This window comes from Plodia interpunctella, chromosome 3, assembly GCF_027563975.2.
Source record: "Plodia interpunctella isolate USDA-ARS_2022_Savannah chromosome 3, ilPloInte3.2, whole genome shotgun sequence".
NCBI lineage: Eukaryota > Metazoa > Arthropoda > Insecta > Lepidoptera > Pyralidae > Plodia > Plodia interpunctella.
Window position 1 is genome coordinate 98,067 of NC_071296.1, and position 22,600 is coordinate 120,666.

The 22,600-nt window shown below is 44.6% G+C and overlaps 3 protein-coding genes across 4 annotated transcripts; 1 reads left to right on the plus strand and 2 right to left on the minus strand.

Annotated features, from left to right (window-relative positions):
- Positions 1 to 7,980: 7,980 nt before the first annotated feature.
- Positions 7,981 to 9,632, minus strand: LOC128682532 (uncharacterized). The gene is made up of 2 exons (XM_053767285.1): positions 9,300 to 9,632; positions 7,981 to 9,061 (listed from the first exon to the last, which is right to left on the minus strand). Exons 1-2 carry the CDS (start codon positions 9,539 to 9,541, stop codon positions 8,260 to 8,262), a joined length of 1,044 nt encoding a protein of 347 aa, XP_053623260.1. The 5' UTR covers positions 9,542 to 9,632; the 3' UTR covers positions 7,981 to 8,259.
- Positions 9,633 to 10,932: 1,300 nt separating this feature from the next.
- Positions 10,933 to 12,846, plus strand: LOC128682572 (uncharacterized protein). Its single transcript, XM_053767381.2, has 3 exons — positions 10,933 to 11,398; positions 12,250 to 12,587; positions 12,676 to 12,846. Exons 1-3 carry the CDS (start codon positions 11,251 to 11,253, stop codon positions 12,844 to 12,846), a joined length of 657 nt encoding a protein of 218 aa, XP_053623356.1. The 5' UTR covers positions 10,933 to 11,250.
- LOC128682541 (lens fiber major intrinsic protein-like) lies at positions 11,994 to 20,710 on the minus strand. 2 transcript variants are annotated; one of them, XR_008406126.2, is made up of 6 exons: positions 19,665 to 20,710; positions 15,741 to 16,030; positions 15,102 to 15,347; positions 14,792 to 14,872; positions 14,294 to 14,557; positions 11,994 to 12,869 (listed from the first exon to the last, which is right to left on the minus strand). XR_008406126.2 is itself a non-coding variant. In XM_053767296.2 (5 exons), the coding sequence occupies exons 1-5, from the start codon at positions 19,816 to 19,818 to the stop codon at positions 14,429 to 14,431; spliced, it is 900 nt and encodes a 299-aa protein (XP_053623271.1). In that variant the 5' UTR covers positions 19,819 to 20,710; the 3' UTR covers positions 13,140 to 14,428. The 2 variants fall into 2 exon arrangements, 1 of the variants encoding a protein (XP_053623271.1); XM_053767296.2 differs by lacking the exon at positions 11,994 to 12,869 and having other exon boundaries at positions 13,140 to 14,557.
- Between the last annotated feature and the right edge of the window lie 1,890 nt (positions 20,711 to 22,600).

A 22,600-nucleotide genomic window follows, 5' to 3' on the forward strand; every position in this document is an offset into this window, starting at 1 on the left:
GGTGGACCCCTGCCGTCGGGTGGGACTAGTCCCACCGATTTAGGGGGGCGCCTGCAGGCGCGCAAGGTAGCGCCTGCGTCGCACCCCCGTCCGCCTTCTGCGGATCGGCTCCGCGAGGGGGTGGTCCTCGCGGTTCCTTTCCTCGGCCTCCCTCTGTGACATAACAGTCTCACAGAAGGAGGCCACTGCCGCCCAGGCTCCGTCACTCCCGAGCATCGCATTGACGACACTCGGGAGCGACAGATCCACTCCACCGAGCACTGCCACCAGATCGTGGCGCTGCCGACTCCACCTGGGACACTGCTCTAGAACATGTTGAGCAGTGTCCCGAGCCTCGCCACAATCGTGGCAGACCGGCTCGGTCTCCCGCTGGGCCACGCGGTGCAAGTACTCACCGAAGCAGCCATGCCCGGTGAGCACCTGCGTCATGCGGAAGGTGAGAGGCTTGCGCCGCCTCAACATCCATCTCTCCAGGACCTGGCGCAGGGCCTCCACTGTGCGTACACCGTACGTTGCCCGCGCCAGGTCTGCCTCCCACCTCCGCATGAGTTCCGCTTGCCCTCGCAAGCGGACCCGCCGGACCATCTCAGGCGAGGGGTGCTCGCCGATTTCCCTCCTGTTCGCCACAAAGTGGTAAACCTCGGCGAGCACCTCCGCCACCAACTCCCACGGCGGGTCGCCCGCGAGGGCTGTGGCCGCAGCGTACGCCACGGTACGGTACCCCCGTATCGCCCTTACCGCGATCACCTTCTGCGCCTGCCGGAGAAGGCGCTTATTCTCCGCGGCAAGGGCGTCCACCCAAACGGGGGCGCCGTACATCGCCATACTCCGGCACACGCCGGAGTACAGCTTCCGTACAGCGTCGCTGGGCCCACCCAGATTGGGCAGGAGTCGGCCCAGCGACGCAGCCGTCCTGACGATCCTTTGCCCCAGCTCTCGGAAGTGGGGGACAAAGGACCATCTCCCGTCGAGGATGAGGCCCAGGTATTTCATCTGGGCACTCACCCTCAACTCCTCATGACCCACCTGGAGGCGCGCCCCTGGGGGAGGTCCTCGCGTCCGGGCCCCGCGGAAGAGGAGGACTTCGGTCTTATCCAGTCGGACCCGAAGCCCCAGCCTCTCTATGCGGCCGACCAAAAGGGCGAGGCCCGTTTCGGCCAGCCGCGCCGCCTCACCGAAGTTCGCACCCCGGGACGTGAAGAGAGTGTCATCCGCATAGCAGATGACACCCGTCCCGGGGGGAAGCCGGCACCGCAGGACCCAATCGTATGCGATGTCCCACAGGATAGGGCCGAGAATCGACCCCTGTGGCACACCGCATCCGACGCTCCGCCGAACCATACGACCCCCCCCGTCCTCGTACAGGACAACACGATCCTCCAGGTACACCCCCAACAGCCGCCGCAGGTACGAGGGCACCCCAAAGTACCGGAGTGCCTCCCGTATTACACTGTGCGGGATGCTGTTGAAGGCGTTGGCGACGTCTAAAGACGTCGCCAGGGTCACATCGCCTTCTCGATCCGCCTCCTCCGTCACCGACCGCAGACGCCTGAGGGCGTCGATGGTGGACCTCTTGGCCCGGAATCCGTACTGCACGTCAGAGAGACGCGGTCCCGGGCCTTCCTCCACATGCCGAACGAGGCGAGAGGCCACAACGCTCTCTAGGGCCTTCCCAGCCTCGCTCAGCAGGACCAGAGGTCGCACCGCCGAAGCCGAGTCCAAGGGCCGGCTCCCCTTCGGAATAAGGCAGAGCCGGCCCTCCTTCCATAATTTCGGGAACTGCCCCTCTCGCAGACAGCGGTTGAGCAGCCCCCGAAACTCCTCCCCGAGGTGCACGAGAATCAGCGCAAGCACTTTCCCGTGCACCCCGTCTGGACCCGGTGCCCTCTTCCTTGTCTGGAGGCGGTCGAGGACCACCTCCATTTCGACGTCGGTGACGGGAGGCGGATCCGCCTCCATCTCTTCTCCCTCCGCGTCAGGCGGCTGTCGGGCCATCCTCGGAGGAGAAAACCCTCGCGGATTGCCGGGGAATAGATCCCCGACAATCTCCCCCAGCAGAGCTGGCTGGAGGGTCTCCGTTAGCGGGGTCGCCTGTGGGCGCAATTTGTCTCGCGCCCACTTATACGGCCGGCCCCATGGGTCTCTTTCGATACCCTCCACCAGCTCCTCGAAGGCTTCCTCCTTGGCCCGACCGATGGCCAGCTGCAGCTCCTTGCGATTTTCCACATACACCGCATACAGCTGACCATCCCTCTCCTCGTCCCGGGGACTGCGCCGCCTGCTTCGACTATAGGCCCTTCGGGCCGCGTTGCAGGCGACGCGAAGGGCGGCAATCTCCGCCGACCACCAATAGACCGCCCGCCTAGGGGGGGCTCGACCTACGCTTGGCATGGCCGCCCGGCACACCACTGTGAAAGCGTCGCCGAGACGGTCAGCCGCGTCGTCCACCCCCATTCCGTCTAGAGGCGGGAGGCTCCAGCGGCCGACGATGGCCGCCTCTTCCGCCAGCTCCCGGTCAAGCCGCGTAAGGGCCCAGCGCGGGAACCGGCTGCGCACCCGGGACGATGATGCCGCCTGACATTGGGGGGCGGCCGACACCTCGAACCGAATATACAAGTGGTCCGAGAGTGTCTCCACCCCCCCTTCCACCCTCCAGTCCGACACGGAGCGCGCGGCGGAGGGGGTGGCGAACGTCAGGTCCACCACCGATCCGCCCGTCCGTCGCACGCACGTGTGGGCTGTCCCCCTGTTTAGGAGAGACAGCCCCACGGCCAGCGCCCACTCTTCCACCTTTCGCCCCTTGGGCTCCGTGGCCGGGTTCCCCCACGCCGTTGATTTGGCGTTGAAGTCACCGGCCACGAAGACCTTTAGGGGCGCTAACCGCCTTATCTCCGGCCCCAGAGCATCCAAGAACCGCTCCAGGGCCGGCAAATCCCGGTTCGGGGAGAAGTAAACACCAATTATGGCGTACTCTCCCCGAACCGCCACCACAAAAACCTAACCTTTTTTTTTTTTTTTTTTTTTTGTTTTCGCAGGGGAATGCATTTACGCACTGAGTGTGGGACTCCTGGGCAGCTAATCGGCCCAGACTACCCACTAAACCCCTGCGGATGCCATCGGCCGCTTTACAAAGAGGCGCCTCGGATCTAACTAGCACAAGGCGCCTCAGCGACTGGCCGGTCTCTTTCACCAGAGACCGGACTCTCCACTCTCAGGGGCCCTCCGACATCTGGAGGACCCCTGCCGCCGGGTGGGACCTCTGTCCCACCGATTCAGGGGGGGCGCCCGCAGGCGCGCCCCCAACCACCAAGGCGAGCCGCACGCCATCCAGTCCGGAAGCAGACCGGAGGCAGCGGCTCTCCGTCTTATTCGGCCGCAGAGGATAGGGACAGCGGCGCACCGTAATACCGGCAGTCCTCCTCCTCTGCGGCCCCACCGACCACCATGCCTGCGCCATGGCCGCGCCTCATTCGGCCGCAGAGGATAGGGACAGCGGCGCACCGTAATACCGGCAGTCCTCCTCCTCTGCGGCCCCACCGACCACCATGTTTGCGCCATGGCCGCGCCTGGTCGCGGAGGATAGGGAGAGCGGCGCACCGTAATACCAACCCCTCCTCTTCCCCCGCGACCCCTACCACGGCTGTAAGAGTAGAGGGCTTAGCCCCCTTCTCTCACAGCCACTGAGCCAATTGGCTCTCCAACCTGAGTTACCCGACATGGGTAACCCACCACCAGTTGCCAGGACATTTGGACAGAACATTCAAAAAAAAAAAAAAAAACCTAACCTAACCTAACCTTTTTTTTTTTTTTTTTTTTGTTTTCGCAGGGGAATGCATTTACGCACTGAGTGTGGGACTCCTGGGCAGCTAATCGGCCCAGACTACCCACTAAACCCCTGCGGATGCCATCGGCCGCTTTTTACAAAGAGGCGCCTCGGATCTAACTAGCACAAGGCGCCTCAGCGACTGGCCGGTCTCTATCCCCAGAGACCGGACTCTCCACTCTCAGGGGCCCTCCGACATCTGGAGGACCCCTGCCGCCGGGTGGGACCCTTGTCCCACCGATTCAGGGGGGCGCCCGCAGGCGCGCCCCCAACCACCAAGGCGAGCCGCACGCCATCCAGTCCGGAAGCAGACCGGAGGCAGCGGCTCTCCGTCTTATTCGGCCGCAGAGGATAGGGACAGCGGCGCACCGTAATACCGGCAGTCCTCCTCCTCTGCGGCCCCACCGACCACCATGCCTGCGCCATGGCCGCGCCTCATTCGGCCGCAGAGGATAGGGACAGCGGCGCACCGTAATACCGGCAGTCCTCCTCCCCTGCGGCCCCACCGATCACCATGTTAGCGCCATGGCCGCGCCTGGTCGCGGAGGATAGGGAGAGCGGCGCACCGTAATACCAACCCCTCCTCTTCCCCCGCGACCCCTACCACGGCTGTAAGAGTAGAGGGCTTAGCCCCCTTCTCTCACAGCCACTGAGCCAATTGGCTCTCCAACCTGGGTTACCCGACATGGGTAACCCACCACCAGTTGCCAGGACATTTGCCAACGGCTAACAAGACCCCTAAACGGGGAGTTATTAACCGTCGCCCAGGGTGCACCAGCCCAATAACTTGTCAGCCGCCGCTATCACCGAATCAAAGATCAAGTGACAGAAGCAAACCTTCAAATCATCGAGCCAACGTGGAGGTTTCCTGACAGTAGCACCCCAACCTAACCTAACCTAACCTAACCTAACCTAACCTAACCTAACCTAACCAACCAACCAACCAACCAACCAACCAACCAACCAACCAACCAACCAACCAACCAACCAACCAACCAACCAACCAACCAACCAACCAACCAACCAACCAACCAACCAACCAACCAACCAACCAACCAACCAACCAACCAACCAACCAACCAACCAACCAACCAACCAACCAACCAACCAACCAACCAACCAACCAACCAACCAACCAACCAACCAACCAACCAACCAACCAATAAAGGAATCAAGACATCAGAGTTTTGAATAAAACACAACAAAAATATTGCACAAGAGACCAGGAGGTAAAGGGAAAAAGGAAGATATCTATTTTAGACCATGTTAGCACCAATTTAAAAAGTGAACCCTTCAATTTCGCTATCATTAATTCATCCATGTCAGACCACAAACAAATTTTCTTACAATTGAACAGGCACAAAGCCCCATCTAAAACGCGTTCGGACTATGAAGCTGTAAAATACAAAAATCTCTACGAAGAAATGCATTCTTGTGGTCTAGGTGATGTTGCAGATAACTACGCAGATGTTGAATACAAACTGAAACAATGTATAGCCGTAACAGGGTAAAAAAGTCAAATACATTATACACGCCGAGACAGGACTGGATAAATAATGATATAGTTACTGGAATAAGCCAAAGGAATAGTTTATGGATGCAGCACAAAAAGAATCCACAAAACAAGAGCCTGGAAGAAGACTTCAAACAAAAAAGAAATATAATATCTAAACAAATCCAAATGACAAAAAAGTCCTATTATTATACGTTGATTTCAAATTATTCTCATAGTCCAAAAAAAAAACCTGATCGCTCTTAAATTACCTAGTCAGAAACAAAATAAAACAAATTAGTGCTCCTCCAAAGCTCGTAATAGATTCTCAACAAATTACGTATGGAGACGAGGTGTGTGAGGTTTTTAATAGATATGTCGGCGCGAATATTAAAAGAGGCTCAATTGACCATACCGAGACACAGTACGTGACTTTGCCGCACCGGCAGCGGATGGCGCTAGTGTCGCAGACGTCACGTGCTAACGGAACGTCGGAGGCGACGCGTCGTTCAAGCTCGCACTCAGAGTTCGGCTGGCGCGAAGTGAACACGCCTTATCGCGACGGATCGTTTGTTTCGTTATTGATTTTTGTTAATTTAAATTCAGAATTGTGTTAACGAAATTAAACTAAACATCTTGATTGCCGATCTGTGTTTTAGTTAGTTCCGAGTCAAAATAACGCCTCTGATAGTTAATTTCCCGACAGATATTTCTCCACCATAGGTTCCGTACTAGCAGACGAAATACCAAACAAATATCACGATACTATATCTAATCCTATTGTATTACCACAAGAAATTAACAATCATGAACTGCTTACCTTTGTTCCGTGTGACGCTGATGACATTAAAAAAAATATTCAAAACCTAGATTCAAACTCTAGCTGTGGTATAGATAAAATTGGTACAAAAGTGGTACAAAATTGGTACAAATGTCTACAAGATCTGATCTCGGAGCCATTGTCGCGTTGCTTTAATAAGCTTATGACGGACGGTGAATTTCCGGAAAGCCTAAAGGTGGCAAAAGTAACACCAATCTACAAATCTGGGGCTACAACCGATCCAGGTAATTACCGCCCCATTTTCGTATTACCGCTCTTATCAAAGATATTAGAAAAAGTACTTTACAATCGCCTATCAAATTATCTTGATTCTTTTAGTTTTCTATCTACTCGGCAATACGGCTTCAGATCGAAAAGTAACACCACGACGGCAATGATTGATGATTTAACAACAAAAATAAAAGATAATTTAGATAGTAAAAATCTAGCAATGGGCGTCTTTATCGACTTAAAGAAAGCCTTTGATATGGTTTCTCACAATATACTATTAAATAAGTTACAATGCATTGGTATCAAAGGCATTGCCCTCAAAATGTTTAAATCGTACCTTACAAATAGAGCACAGATAGTTAAAATTAAAATGGCGTCCCACAAGGTTCCATATTGGGACCACTTTTGTTTCTAATTTATATAAATAACATAGAAAAATTGGGTCTTCATGGTCATCTAACCCTATATGCAGACGATACATGTCTATTTTATTTCGGTGACGATATGAATAAAATCGTCTAGGCTCAAGAAGATTAGAACATGTTGTTCGAATGGTTTCAGTATAATTTGTTGACTATTAATATCTCGAAAACAAGCTACATTATCTTTAGGTTAAAAAACAAAATAATTCCCCCTCATGACCCCATAAAAATTAATGACATCTCGCTTGAACAGAAAACTTGCGAAAAATATCTTGGTCTCAGAATGGATAGTTATCTAACATGGAATAAACAATTAGAATACATAAAGAATAAATTGACATCACTAATAGATTCACTCCACAGTTTAAATCATTGTTTACCTGGTAGTTTACGTTTTAATATCTACAACTCCCTAGTAAAATCACACTTACTATATTTAATAGAAGTATGGGGAAGTGCCGCCAAGACAAGAATAAAGGAAATACAAAGGGCTCAAAATAAAGTAATTAAAGCACTATTCTGTTACCCATACCTAACATCAACTCGTAAAATCTTCAAGGAGACAAAAATAATGAGCATTCGACAACTTTATTTATACAATACTTGCATTTTAATAAAGAAGATCATCAGTAAAACCATTCACACCAATATATCTTTTATTAAACGGTCACAAATTTCCAACCGTAGTTTACGTCGTCCAAGTTTGCTTGTCTTGCCGAGAGCACGCACCAAACTTAAACAATAAAACATTACCTTTGAAGGAGCACTCTTCTACAACAAATTACCTCCACGTATAAAAAATACAGACTCGATACAATCTTTTAAATCCGAGTTACGTGACTATATTATTAAAAAATGCTCACTCTATGAGAATTAATTTTTAGTATGACATATTCTTAATTTTGTTTTGTTCTTTGCTTTATTCTTTGTGCTTGTTATCGGCATCTTTCAACTTAAGAAATGTTTAGTATACCCTAGATATTACCCTTAATTAAATACGGGGCTGCTGTCTAGTTTTAAGAACCTTTAGCTTTTTTGTTCTCATGTAAGTGGATTTATAATCTTTTATGAGAATAAATTCTTTAAACCTTAGTTGCAAGGGACAAAACAATTCACACTTCATACATACAATGCCAGTGCATTGTCAATATGGTAACATCCCTTCATAGACAATATGGTAGTAATAAAACTATTATTTCAATAAACTAGCTTTTTATTGCCAAATTATTATTTTATGACAATTAACAATAGATAAGTACCTAGCTCAATATATGTGGAAATTACTTGTTTTTAAATGACTGTCTAGTCCATTTTCTTAACAAGTCATAAGTACATTCATGAACTTCCATTAATCTCCACCACAAACCACCTTGACTGTCATCCCTCCTACAAATTGACTTCTTTACAAATTATATTTATCAATGTTTACATTTACGAGAACAACTTTGATATTTCATGAGTTTTAAATGAATTATAACAATGGATACACAAGTCGGGCAGTTCGATTCTGTTCAATATTGTTTCTTAAAATTAGTGTTTCCGAAAGAGTAGATTCTGTGTAATTATCTTTAAGCATTTGGTTTGAGTGGCCTTCTAGTTTATGGTCATCGGGGTTTAGTGGCAAGGTTTTATCCTCCGCACCAATAGAATCTATATTGTCTTCTGAAACTGCAACAATGCAAGGTTTGCGGCGTCGGACTCGCTTCCTCTTTCTCTTTTCAGGCATGTTACTCAATAATTCTGCAGGATTTGCTTTCAAACCAACATTATCTTCATCTTCTGCTTCTACTATCCCTTTTCTTTTTTGAGGCATGCTACACTTATCCAATAATTCTAAAGCTTTTCGTTTTACTTCATCTAATCCATTATTTTCTGCTTCATTTAACTTTCCATCTTTAATCTCTTGTGACATCCATTGTTCTAATAAATTTGATGTGTTTGTTTTTACTGCATCTTGCTCATAATCATACACTTTATCTGTCTGTCTGAGTTCTTCTTGAAAGATTCTGTTGTCTTTCACCTGTTGCCTATTTGGAAATGCATAGTCACATTTGCAAGGAATTGACTTGGAGAATTTTTGTTTTGTTAGTGGATAATCTATTTGGTCATTATGAAGTTCATTGATCTCTGTTGTATAGCTTTGCTTTGGATTAATTGGAATGCCCTCTTTCTGATCATTTGTATAGAGATGATTATATTCACTTAAATTGAACTCTTGCTCATCTTCACTATTAGATGTTTCTTCAAAAACTTTGTTCAGTTTTGGTATAACTCTGTAATTATGAAAATAATTATTAGATTAAAATTAAAATGAAAGTTAATAGGTAAGTATAAAACATAGGATACGTTTTATCTCGAAATTCCCACGGGAGCAAAGCCCCGGGGCACAGCTAGTATTATACTCATAAAAACCAAGGATATTAAGACGCCTGCCACTTAAACAGCATAAGTACGCTTTCTATTTGTTGGTTCAAAATTATTTTTTATTATATATTATTAATTAATACTAACTCAACAACGTCGTCCGGGTTCAGCAGACCAAGACGCTCGTCTGGCGGCAACAGGTGTCCAGCGGAAACCAGACAGAAATGTCCAGGCAGCGAGAACAGCCGCTGCAGCCGCCTCGTCAGCCAGCGAAAGCGAAGTCCTGCGGCCACAGATATGTAACAGCGTTTACGCTCGTCGTTGTAGAATCGTTTTAAGCAGACACTCAACCGAAATGTAGTACCACCAGGAGTTCCATACTTGCTCATTATTCAGATAACTAATTATAATAAATCTAAGAGGCAAGGCAAGAGTAAAACGAACGGTAGGTAGGTAGGTACCTAGCTAGTGAGTCCTAGATTCTTATCTATGGTCGTCGCTAGTGTAATACATTCTGTGTGGCCAGATAACAATTATGAATTCTCCCTATTGACCCCAAATTCTTCAAATCCCCCAAAATTCGATGTTTTAAGAAAAAAAAGACCCACAGAAAATTATATTTATTAGGAAGGAAGTAGGATTTAATTTATAATTTAGCATACGAAAAACGACAATGGCACACAGTAGTTGATGGAAAATTGATAAGACGATTGGCTGACTGATCGACATCTTTAGCGTCACTCGACTGTGCCCACGGGTCGTGCCAATGTTGTACAGCCAACAGCACATTAAATTACCTGCATGAACCTCTATGGCGCGGTAATAGCGGGGAGTTTGCAATGAATTCGAGTAGGTTGATGTGCTGTTCACTGTACTAGTATGTGTGTGTGTCATAATTGTCTTTTTTATTAAACTTAAAAAAAAAAACGAATAATCCTCCATGCCCATTGTACTTACCCCGCATAATCCTCCAAAGGATTTGTCCCCGCAAAATTCTCCCCGAGGGATGAAAATAACCCCAAATTTGGGGGGAATCCCACCCATCTGGCATCACTGGGTAGGTTATGTAGTAGTTTAGTACAAGAATCAGGGGAAAAGGGATGTCGATGTTTTGATATTGATTAATCGATTAATTTATTATTTGAGCCCAAAAATCTTTTTTTAAATCAATAGGTATGTAGTTAGTACTAAATCAATTTAATGAAACGATATTTCACCCCTGAAAATAGATTTTCGATTTTTTCAGACATTTAGAAAATAATTGTCTACGTTAATGATACTTTGATATAGTCACAGATATAAAAAGTAATAAAAATAATTCTACTTAAATAAAGACATGTCTTAATGTACTGATAAAATATAGGTATCTTTCTTGTAAATATAAACCTCGACTTTTTGGGAATCAATTCAAAAATCAATATTTTTCGGAAATAATCACACCCCTTTACCAAAGAGGAAAGAGTGACTGAAGAGTATGTTTTTGTTTAATTTATCCATATGAAAAGGCTCATACAGCCAAGACCTCAGAGAGCCCTTATGGGCTCTCTGAGGTACAAACAGTAGCTTGATAGTCAACTATCGATAGTTTTTTGACAACATTTCATTTTCACTAAGGTAGATAGCAAAGTCCTAGTCCTAGTCCATTAGTACCTACCTACCTACTAATTCCATGGTCATAGACAATCATAGTCTAAGACCAACTCTTGTACTAATTAAAAATATAAAACGTCAGTGAGTTTAACGAATATTGACTTGACATAATTGACATTGATTGATCGTAAAAGCAATAATTTGACGGTTGTTGTTTGGGCGATTGGTTTTGATTTAGGTGATATCTTTATTTACCTATTTTTCTTTCTTGTTACCCTCTACTATCGATGAAACTTTAATACAGTGTAATTTGTTACACATATTAAGAAGTAGTTATTCCTAATTTGGTTTGTGTAACGTCTTATTCATATCAGTTGTTAGCGAAGGAAAGATTAACGATAACAACGACACGGGACGGGAACTGTGATTGTTTTGTGATGGTTCGGGGCGGCAGAACCAAGATTTGAGTGGCAACGGGCTCGTCAAGTTTCGCGGCCGCATAGCCAAGATGTCGAACGTGGAGAACGTGTGCCCGCAAGTGATGCGGGGCATCTCCCGCGAGCTGCGGCGCCTGGCGGCGCGACCCCCCGCCGGTGTAAAACTGGTGCTGCGCGACGACGACCTCACCGACGTGGTCGCACACATCGACGGTCCTGGTAACTCCACCAATCTAATCTTACCAGCTTTGAATTTCTAAATAGCCGATTTTCACTGATCTTCAGTGTGTGCTGATCAAATCTATGAAAGCGATTTTTTACGATCATAAATTTATACTGAGTGATGTGACTTATTTACTAGATTTTACCCAAAACTATAAGAAACATTCTTAAAATGTTACTAAAACAATCATTGTCTTTTGGGTGTAGGGTTTCCAGGTCACTAAACCAGCCAGCTTAGCCGGACATAAAATCTAAGCACTTTTGATTATTTACTTTTTAAATTATACATATATCTAATATTCACAGATATAATTGAATTGAAGCAGTAGTAGCGTATATATTATAGTATTCATTGATCACCAAGAATTTCTAATAAAGGAAAACATTGTGAGGAAACCTAAACTCTAGTTAATAATTTATCATGTAATGTGTGAAATGGAGAAGACAATGGTAAACCACTCCGTTAATATTGCCAAGAAAGTCTTTATATGTGCTTCATTCCACTTAATCACATGATCACCACAGTCAAAAAGAAAACAGTTGAAGGGGAGGATTTCAATTCTAGTAAAATTTAATTAAAACCAATTGCCAATTCTGTCGAAATATATAATATGTCAGTCAATATTTATTTTGGGCAGACACACAATCAATAAATATACATATTTTTGAGTAATAAATTAAAATCCTAACTTAATATTATAAATGAAAAAGTAAGTTGTTTGTTTTTCCTTCCTTTTCAAGATCTATCTGTGCAACCAATCTTCTTGAAATTTTACATACAATAATAAGGTATGTAGATATAGTGATAGGAGTATCTTGACATGACCGTGAACCATGTGCGGTTGCAGCGGACACGCCGTACGCGGGCGGCGTGTTCCGCGTGCGGCTGGTGCTGGGCCGCGAGTTCCCGGCCGCGCCGCCGCGCGCCTTCTTCCTGACGCGCATCTTCCACCCCAACGTGTCGCCGGCCACGGGCGAGGTGTGCGTCAACACGCTGAAGCGCGACTGGCGGCCGGAGCTGGGGCTGGAGCACGCGCTGCTGGCGCTGCGCTGCCTGCTGATCGAGCCCAACGCCGAGTCCGCGCTCAACGCCGAGGCGGCTGCGCTGCTGCGGGACAAGTACGACGACTACTTCGCGCGAGCCAAGCTGCTCGCCGATATACACGCCCGCCCTGATTGCCACAAGGTACTTCACTCTTGCGATCAATTGTTCAATAATCCGAGTCACTTTCACTCGATCTGTTTTTGACGTATAGTATTTGTTTGAACTGTAGCACGATGCTTCGGAAGCGGCAGATACGACGGCGCTGGAAGCGACGGAGGGAGGGTCGAGCGGAGCGCGGGCGGAGGGCGGGGCGGAGAGCGGGGCGGAGAGCGGCCCGAGCGCCAAGCGCGAGCGGCGAGCGCCCGCGAAGGACCGCCGGCGGATACTCAAACGCTTATGAGCGGCGGATGCGCGCCGTCGCGACTATAGGATTTAGAACGTTTTGTCGAATGTTACACTTAATCTTAATGATAATAATAATACATATGTTCAATAAACAAATCATGCGTCTTTCTCAATGTTGGATTATTTACAGATTGCATTAGATTGTGAAATATATATATATATATATATAATAAATATATTAGAACAAATCACACAGAATGAGCTAGCCCCAAAGTAAGTTCGAGACTTGTGTTATGGGATGCTAACTCAACGATACTATATTTTATAACAAATACATATATAGGTAAACATCCAAGACCCGGGCCAATCAGAAAAAAAGATCATTTTCCATCATGACCCGACCGGGACCTCTCGGTTCAGAGGCAAGCACTTTCCCACTGCGCCACTGAGGTCGTCAAATGATATAATATAAAAGTAATAGTGACTAAGAATAAAAAAATGTCTCGTCTATTTACTTGTACACGCTAATCTCGGACGGTCTACTGGACGGATTTGAATGAAACTTTTTTGTTGTATAACTAAGAAGCCAGTGCAACATATAGGCTACTTGCTACTACCCGCGGCTTCACCCGCGTTAATTTTTCAGGATGAAAAGTGCCCTATGTCCTTCTCCATACTTCAAACTAAACATGTATGCAATAATTCAAGAAGATTGGCGCGTGGGGTGATATGATAGGAGCGTGAAGAGGTAAAAAACAAATAAACTTACCTTCTTTTGCATTTATAACATTAGTTAGGACTAGCTGCGCCCCGGGGCTTCGCTCCCGTGGGAATTTCGGGATATTAAGTACCCCATGCGTTATTCCGGGTTATAACCCAATTGTGTGCATTTCAGCTTCGCAATCATCAGGCTAAGCGTACGCTAAAGAATTAACAATTCATGGCCTGACATTGAGCACTGTAACAACCTAAAGTATCTTGGAGTTACACTAGACCGCGCTCTAAGGGGAACTCTGTATGCCATTTAACTAACATTCTGTTTGTCAGTAATTATGTAGCAGTACAGACAAGCATCTAAACATCATCATACATAAATATGATATGCATGACCTGATTGTGCACCCAGGAACGGCTTCAGACGTGAGAACACCTCAACGATTTACTGCACGGACATGATTTCTACTTCTCTTAGGTAATGACTTCATCGTTCGCCAAAATGATGATTTTGCCATTCGCATTGAATGCAATAATATACCTAACTCTGACAAAAATAAAAGCTTACGTTTAAAATATCATTTTTGTAAAAAAACTTATTAATTCATAGTTATCTAGCGGCTCCATTAATCACAGCTAGGTTCGTTTGGTCTGGACCCTATACCTTATAGTATAATGTATAGTTTATGATAGATATATCTAGGCGGGGTGATCACTGACACACATCCACCTCGATGCCGCATATTCATTACAACAATATATAAGTTGTTTACACAATTAATACCTACCCAAATTATTTCAGGCACTAGCTAGACAATATCGATTCATGCTTTTCTTTGATTATGGAGTGCAGCGTGCACTTAGCTGGATGTGTGTCTGTGTGTCATAGAGAGCTATCGAACGCGGGGTTCGGCGGCCGGCGGTCATGGTGTGGCCTTGTCGTTGAGCGGGAGCTCCTCCCGCGCTGCTGCCGGCGCCGGCTGCGGTGCCAGCACCGCGCGGTGCAGCACAGCCGCCAGCGCCGCGCCGCCCAGCGGACCCACCCAGTACACCTAGAAACATTGTACGTACTTATATGTTTAGAGTTTTGAAATAAAATGTAACAAAATTTGAAAGGAGGCAATAATTTTCGAGACTTAAATTGTGATGCGTTGGTATATTGTGATGCGTTGGTATGGGGACAGCTGCTACCGAATATGGTTGCTTGTAAAATATTGCAATGGTACATGTTATAATTTGAACCCGAGGCTGAGGTTGAGGTTATAGACTATGAAAGTCCAACATACCCAGTGATGTGTCCAGACGTTCATGAAGACGGCGGGCGCGAGCGAGCGCACCGGGTTCAGGCTGGCCTTCGTCATGTGACCCTGCAATCACAACCACGAGGATCAACAAACATAGTCATAGCTACAATGATGCCTGTCTGTCAGTCTCCAACAGAACCTCAGATATTTAATTAAATTAAGCTAAAAACTTAAGAACTGTAAATCCACTAAAATTTTTAAATATGACGAGTCACAACAAAGTAAAATTGAAAATAGAATTAATAAAAATGTACGTTGAGAGGTGTTCCCGTGCACAAAAGTGAGCAAATACCCCAGCGTAGACGAGGCCGGCGACGCCGAGCCCGAACTTGACGGGCGCGGTGTGGTCGGGGCGCGCGGGGTCGTGCGCGGCCCAGCACGAGCACGCCAGCAGCGCCAGCAGCCCCGTCAGCACGCCCTCCACCGCCGCCGCCGCCGCCGGCGACACCGTCGGCACCGTGCACCCTAGGCCCGAGCTCATCGGGTCCGAAGGCACGAACAGCAGCAGTGCGCTGAACCCTATGAATGCTCCGATCGTCTGCGGTGTAGATGACATAAAAAAATCGATTTAATTTTGTCTGGAACTTAGCAGTAAATTTAAAGAGAGACTGAAGAGAATTACCAAATCCTGCAGATTACCGATGCGATAAAAGAATGGCAGAGATCTTATTTTTTTTTATTGATATTACGCGGGAGACACCGTCATCATTCGTCTATTTAGGGTTTAGTTAGTTTGTGGAATATATTAGTTTAAATAATTAATAAAAGATTATTTTTTGTTTCCGTGCGCATGTGTATTTTCATTAGTAGTAGCAACTAATAACAACATAAATATTAAATAATTAATGTTTTGTGTAAAAACTCGATGAATTTCTATGCGGTGTCACTACTTGCGATTCGCGGTTTAGTTTGGGTAGTAGGTAGGTACTACCTGTGCGACAAAGTAGGCCAAAGCGACGGGAATCTCCATGTAGCCGGTGAGCACGGCTGCGAGCGAGATGGCGGGGTTCATGTGCGCGCCGGACACGGGCCCGAACACTTGCGCCAGCATCACGATGACGAGCCCGAAGGCGAAGGCGGGGTGCGTGAGGGGCACGGGCGCGGGCGACACCAGCGAGGCCAGCCCCAGCAGCACCAGCAGCGCCGTGGCCAGCGACTCTGCCACGAGCGCGCGCCACTGCTGTCGCAGCCACGCCGCCGCACCGCCGCCGCCTTCTCTATCTGTTAGTGCATCAAATGCTACTCTTATTATCCTCATTTTCACACTTCTTCAGGTGCGATTATACCAAAGTGAAAGCCATTCGTTCTATCCCATCGAAACATATTGTTCTATCCCCACCCTGGCTGTCTTAACGCATCGGCACGGCATCGACAGTAGCTAAAAACAAATAGAAAAAGTTCATTCATAGAAAAGGCCATTCCTGCTCACTGGTGCCACCATTTTATCAATTTCTTTTAATAATTTAGTATAACTTAACTATATATTTTCAACGTAAACTGAAAAAATATCACAGGTATGCTACCATAGATAAAAGATTTTTTTAGATAGAGTATTATATAATTGTCACAACGACATGGATATGGTGGACTCCGTTTGCTTTTTACTAAATTGTGGCAAATGTGTCCAATAGAAATTAGTTTTTGCTTTAGGTAACTAAAAGGAATTGGCGCTAGTGTGCTTGAATGAATGTTATGAGTGGGTAGGTAAGTAAATGGTTATAAGTAAAATTCTCCTATTAAGCAATTTGATGCGTTTGCGAGCCTAAGCACTAGTTACACACTTCATTAACCCGGGGCATTGTTATTCAACCTCAGTTATTTATTCAGGTGGCACTGCGCGGTGAGGTCTAAGTATACCTATATGCGCCCTAGTGACAACAATATCAATAAGTATTTTGGTAGGCAATGAATGATCTATGACAATAGAAACACAAAATGTTTGTGTATACAAAAGGCAAAATACTTGATTAGTTTGAGTGAGAGAAGCCTTTCCTGCCCGCATAACTTTAATGTTGTAGTTGTAGGTAGATATAATTAATATTAGGTAATTTGTAAACATTCTAATGCTCAGTACATTTATTTATCGTAAGGTCACGAAACCAGTTATTCGTATGTATAATTATTGCGTCGACTGTTTTATAATGAGAAATCAAAACAATATTGCGCGCATATGATAAATATTGCAGATAAGGAACTACCGACCGCAGTGCCAATCACTGCCTTCTCATGTAACCGGCTTCTGCTACTTTAGGTCCTGAAGGGCCTGGACCGGACCTACCTATTTTCAAACTCAAGTTTTTTACTAAACAACCGACATACGACTGGGTACCTACCTACAGTAGGCAGATGAGCGCTGTGAGCACATGAGTTGCGGCGGGAGATGGATGAATAAATTGTTTCAGAGTCGGTACAAAAAGAACCGCAATAAGCTGACAACACAAGATCTTCAGAAGTACCTACTTACGTTTCTATATGAGTTATCTAATTGATTATTACTTAGAAAGGAGCGATCAGATAAGCAGCGTCAAGCAATACGATCAGTTCAAGGTGAGCCAAGGCCAAGGTGAATTCGGCGGGGTCTTCGCGTGTCTTGTATCGTTGTAACTAAGTACTGAGGTACGCAAGGCGTGAAAATGATTTAAAAATGTCGTCAATATACCTAAGTACGTACTTACTTAACATGAACAATCACATTCCGCCTAGTTCAAACGAAGCGAACGAGTTGCGGTCAGACGAGTGGTTCAATCTACTTGTGATTATGAGAGCTTGGCATTGGGCGTAAAGCGCCTAAGAGAGTACTTACCTATTGAAAGCATTGCCATAATTACTGAATATGTTACTGCTAAAACCCGGATGAGCGGCTACATACAGTTCAGCTGACTTGACATAGGTGGTTACGTTTGGTTACGCCTAGTTGTGGGCCGCTTATAGTCGGCTAAACCTAGGTTTAGCTTAGATCATTTCGGCTAAACTAAGATAAAGTCAGTCATGTATAGTTCTTTCAAATTCAAAATTATTTTTTGTTCGCGATAGACAAAGGTTTAGCTGATTCGCGTCTACTCCATATGTGTTTTTGTACGTTTTGGCTTCTAGTAGTCCCTTAAAGAACCCCCATAATTACTTCTTTAATATATCTAATGTGCAGTAGTCTGTACATTAGATATATTAAAGAAGGGCAAGTGCCCATGCGTAACCTTTTACGTAGTTTTTCAGAGAGCTATAGCAGCTAAATCAAGGGTCGCACTTGTACCTTGTGAGTAACGGCCCAGCATCAAACTAACGGCAACATCTGCGCTCAGAGTCACCATAACCCTTCCTACTTTGAAACGTTGCAACTAATAAGTGTGGCGACGCGACACGACCATCGCAGGTTGTCATACTCACGGCTTTCGCAAGGGATTCGAAGACAGCGAAAGTAAAATGTGCTATTTATAAAGTCATTAACATTTTTGCATGTAATCATTAGATAAAGTTATCTCAATACCAAAAAGCAATGTATAAAAAGTGAAAGGAGAATTTGGATAACCGTCACCCTAACCAGATTTGTCAAGTTTCATTACAAATATACCGGATGATAGCAGCGTCTAACTACTCGTAAAGTAATCGAAAGTAAAGTCATCACATCAACCTGCTATCAACGTTAAATTACATTTCTATGAGCGTTATGAACACAAGCCAACTCGCAAACATTCTGTAATTTGTCAAGTCTAATGTAAGTATGCAAACCCAGCTGAATCTACATGACACTGCATAGCAAACTGCAAACGAAAATTCTGATGGGGAACAGTCACACTTAGGTGTTGCGCAAGCCAAACATGTGTGCGCCACATGTCCCGTGTAGACGCGATGACAGGCGGGCTACCATAATAACTAAAACACGTAGCACGTCTACACGTTCTCTCTTGGAACTGTACATTAGGAAAAGAGACAGCATGTGGACGTTAGTAACGTGCTACGAGTTTGTATGTTTCGAGGTGGACCTGAGCTTCTTGCTACTGTCGGGTTGGGCTCGTCTTTCGGACCCTGACAACTATCATTTAGCAGACTGGTCATTCCATATTCGGTCGTGGCACGCATTTGTTTGTACATACGATATCATCATCGATATTCTTGTGATATTATTACAAACACGATTATAAATTATTCGACTACATAATTAACTTTCAAGGAAATGTCATTATAATTTTTAAGAAATATTAAACATGAATAATTCGTATATACTTTACAAAATCCGAAAATTATTATGCCAGCTCCAGCAACTGTCGCCGAACTCAGACACTGCAGACACGAAAACGTGAACATTGCATACCTAGTTAGTATGAGTGCTTCTATTTACCGTAATTAAAAACAAGCAATGTATACCGAATCCGCCAAAGTTTGGCAAACTGTTCGACGAGTTCGACGACAGTGTGGAGCCGGTATTAGACAAAACGGATATAGCAAGGTGGTGGCTCTGGAAGGAAATAGATAACGATACTCTGTACGTTTTGTAATATTCGGGTGATTAATTAAAAATATTTTTTAACGAATGTATACATTTTACTGGCCGTTGAATTAGGTTAATACTTAGTTATTAAATAGCTTCTTATAAAATTCAAATTTGGGATAGCGGGGCGCCAATAACATCAATAGTAATTAAAATATATAGAGAATTTTAGAAAATTAAAACATAAAATAGTGTTTGGATGAAGTATAACGAGAAATTCTCAATTTTCAGGTAGTTTTTACTTTACAGAAACTGTATGACGAGAAGCGTGTTTAATAAGCTCTATGGGACGCAGAGTGCGTGTCGGACAGACGGTCGTTCTGTTGAATATTGAGTGGATGTTGTTGATGTGTGAGGCTCTGTACTGACCGTGTATTGGCATGTCGTCTGTGAGGAGCGGGCGGTGCGAGGAGGCCGGGCGTCGCGAGTGGACTGCGGCGGCCCGGCCTGCTGCGATAACACGCTGCTCCGCTGCTGAGGGAACCGCAACGCCAACGCAATACTTGACGTCGACAAGTTGCATCTCAACTTTCAGGAGCTTTAGCTCGACATCTTTTCGCTTCTACGATGTTTTTGCTTTCAAGTCTAAAAAACTTTTATGAAAACATATGCACTGTTTTTTCTGTTCATATTAGTCATATCGTCAATAGCGCCACAAAAAATAAGGCTTAAACTACATGGATACTTTTATTCTCATTACACTAATGTAATTCAAATCTAAATTTGAAGGACATCATCATGGCTTTACGACAAGCCGTATAATTAGTCCGACAGAATGTCTTCCATGTATTCATCTCTCGGTATTAGCGGGATATTCTCACTTGGGCGGCTCGTCCGCCGATAGGTAGGTACCTAATTGATTTCCCGAAGTGACTAAAAAATATTACAAAGTGCGACTAGATCTGCGACGGAAACAGTTGTTGCTATTTTGTTATTGGGTAAATTAAATCCGCTTTATTAAATCCACGTTAATGAGTCGATTTGTATCGACTCATTAACGTGACTGTGACTTGCTGAGGTCTGGCTTGCTTTTATATTTTTATTGGTAAATAATATACAAACTATAGTTCGAAATGAAAAAAACAATGCGTTCGATAACAAACTGGAAAGAAACCTATTGTTCGCGTGAACTTGTGACCCCAGCAATACTTGCTGTATGGTCTGAGACGGATGGCAGTTTGCATCTCGTAAACACTTTAGTAAAAATACTTATAAAAGTGTAAATGACCTCAGATAAAGATCTGGAAATAAAATATGCCGTATTATGACAGCGGTGGTGGACGCAGGCCAGGGCTACTGATAAGGCAATCGGCAACCAGATTTGTTTGAGTGCTCGATATCAAACGATAGGTGAGTACTCGTGCTATCTCCGAAAATGATCTATTTTTAAGTGGGACATATGTACAATCTCGTTTCGATTGCTAGTTTCCCAACACAAAGATTATAATATATTATAATATTACTATCTATTATCAGATTCAACACGACCGATCCAGATTCCAGGATATATTCCTTCTCTAAAATACTTCATAGTGTAGTGCAGTGGCACACTAGAGAAATATACTCGAGACGTCATATCCCATCGGGCTCTCGGCGAGTACGTACAGTATCGTACACAAACACAACTGACTATCAGAGAAGGTGTGTCTGTTCGGACGATTTTGGTTGGCAGAAGCATTTTCTGCAGATAGATTTATTGTAGTTCCGGCTATTATCAGTAGATAATATCGACATCGCTGAACGGTTAAACTCGCATTGGACATTGGCCTCAAGCTAATGCACAATATTCATACAGATATACTATTTGTAGAAGACATTTTTTTGTGGAAAACGTGTCATGGATTGTATGATGAGAAGAAAGGAGAGCTCATTAGTATATATAGCGCACGCGGAAGCGGCCTCTGTGTTGTACTGTAAAGTGACAGCCGTCAAGGAAATTAGAATCTTCAAGAGCAGCTCCGCCGATAACCCTCCCGCTATCGTCGCGTCCGCGCCTCACTCTCAACACATACATTATTTATCGAACAACCATATTGAACACATAATTAAACTGCGTGATAACATTACACAATCGTATGCATTTAAAATAGCAATCAGTGCCGTGCAAATATGTCAACTGTTTGAAAACAAGCGGGACTCTTGCCACATTTGCATTAGACCAAAAGCCCGCTAGAACATAGTATAGGTAGAAACCTGGCTTTTATACTGTGACGAAATTCTTTTCGTCACAGTATAAAAGCCAAAAGTTTGACCCTCGATGACTGAAGCGTACCGGTAGTTGACAGATATCTTTTTGAGACAAATTTTGATTATTTTCATAAAATATAAATTGACATGAATGAGAGACCCCAATAAAACTACCTCCCTTCATTGAAACGAGTCTACCGAGTTAACATTTGAATAGTCGGCAACGCTCCTGTGACGCCTTGGTAGCAATTGCAGTTGTTTTTAGGCAGCGATTATCCTTACCATCGGGCCGGTGTTTGATAATGTGTTTGATAACAACCCGCTTGCTTGTTTGATAATAAATAAAATGTACAAAATAGATAGTACTTAGAAAGCATTTAGAAAGCAATACATATTCGGTGCCTTATTAATACATATAATAAAACAGTAGAAACGAAATCCTGTACATTGAATATATTTACATTTAAAAAAATTAGGCGATAGATTCGAGTCATAGCAACAGAGAAAGAATTTGAAAAAAAAACTGTTTGTCTGTATGTCTGTCTGTTTGTACACGCTAATCTTCGGAACAACTGGACGGATTTGAATGAAACTTGGCAACATATAGGGTATAAATGATTTTGAAAACTGGAACACCGGATGGAGAACAATGAAGGTACAGCTAAACTATAGGAAATACAGAAATTACGCCTTAACAAAAAATGTTCAGCCTGATGAGCATTTTCCGTTGAGATATAAAAATTTAAGATCTGGAACACCTGATGTAGACCCATCACGGTCCAGCGAAACTATAGGAAATATAGAAATTACGTCTGAACAAAAGTTGTTCAGTCTGATGGCATGAGCATTTTCTGTTGAGGTATAAAAAGATCTGGAACACATGAAGAAGAGTCATAATAGTCCAGCTAAACTATAGGAAATATATATTTCAGTCGTATGAGCATCCTCTGTATAGGTATCGTTACGCTTTGTCTGTACAGTTAAATTTCTCTAATAATTTTGACTCCTCACCAAAAATTGTTCGGCCACGCGAACGAAGTCGCGGGCATCAGCTAGTATCTATTAAATCAACCATGACACGAAATACAATTTTTCCCTGCCTTCTAGACATGCACAGT

Bases quoted from the DNA above. Each gene is read 5' to 3' on its own strand.
- LOC128682532 (XM_053767285.1), bottom strand. From the start codon at position 9,541: ATGAGCAAGTATGGAACTCCTGGTGGTACTACATTTCGGTTGAGTGTC. The intron at 9,062-9,299 runs GTTAGTATTAAT...TCATAATTACAG, and splicing joins AACCCGGACGACGTTGTTGA to AGTTATACCAAAACTGAACA.
- LOC128682572 (XM_053767381.2), top strand. From the start codon at position 11,251: ATGTCGAACGTGGAGAACGTGTGCCCGCAAGTGATGCGGGGCATCTCC. The intron at 11,399-12,249 runs GTAACTCCACCA...GTGCGGTTGCAG, and splicing joins CGCACACATCGACGGTCCTG to CGGACACGCCGTACGCGGGC. The intron at 12,588-12,675 runs GTACTTCACTCT...TTTGAACTGTAG, and splicing joins CCCGCCCTGATTGCCACAAG to CACGATGCTTCGGAAGCGGC.
- LOC128682541 (XM_053767296.2), bottom strand. From the start codon at position 19,818: ATGCAACTTGTCGACGTCAAGTATTGCGTTGGCGTTGCGGTTCCCTCA. The intron at 15,348-15,740 runs GTAGTACCTACC...TCTACACCGCAG, and splicing joins TGGCCTACTTTGTCGCACAG to ACGATCGGAGCATTCATAGG. The intron at 14,558-14,791 runs GTATGTTGGACT...CAATGTTTCTAG, and splicing joins ACGTCTGGACACATCACTGG to GTGTACTGGGTGGGTCCGCT.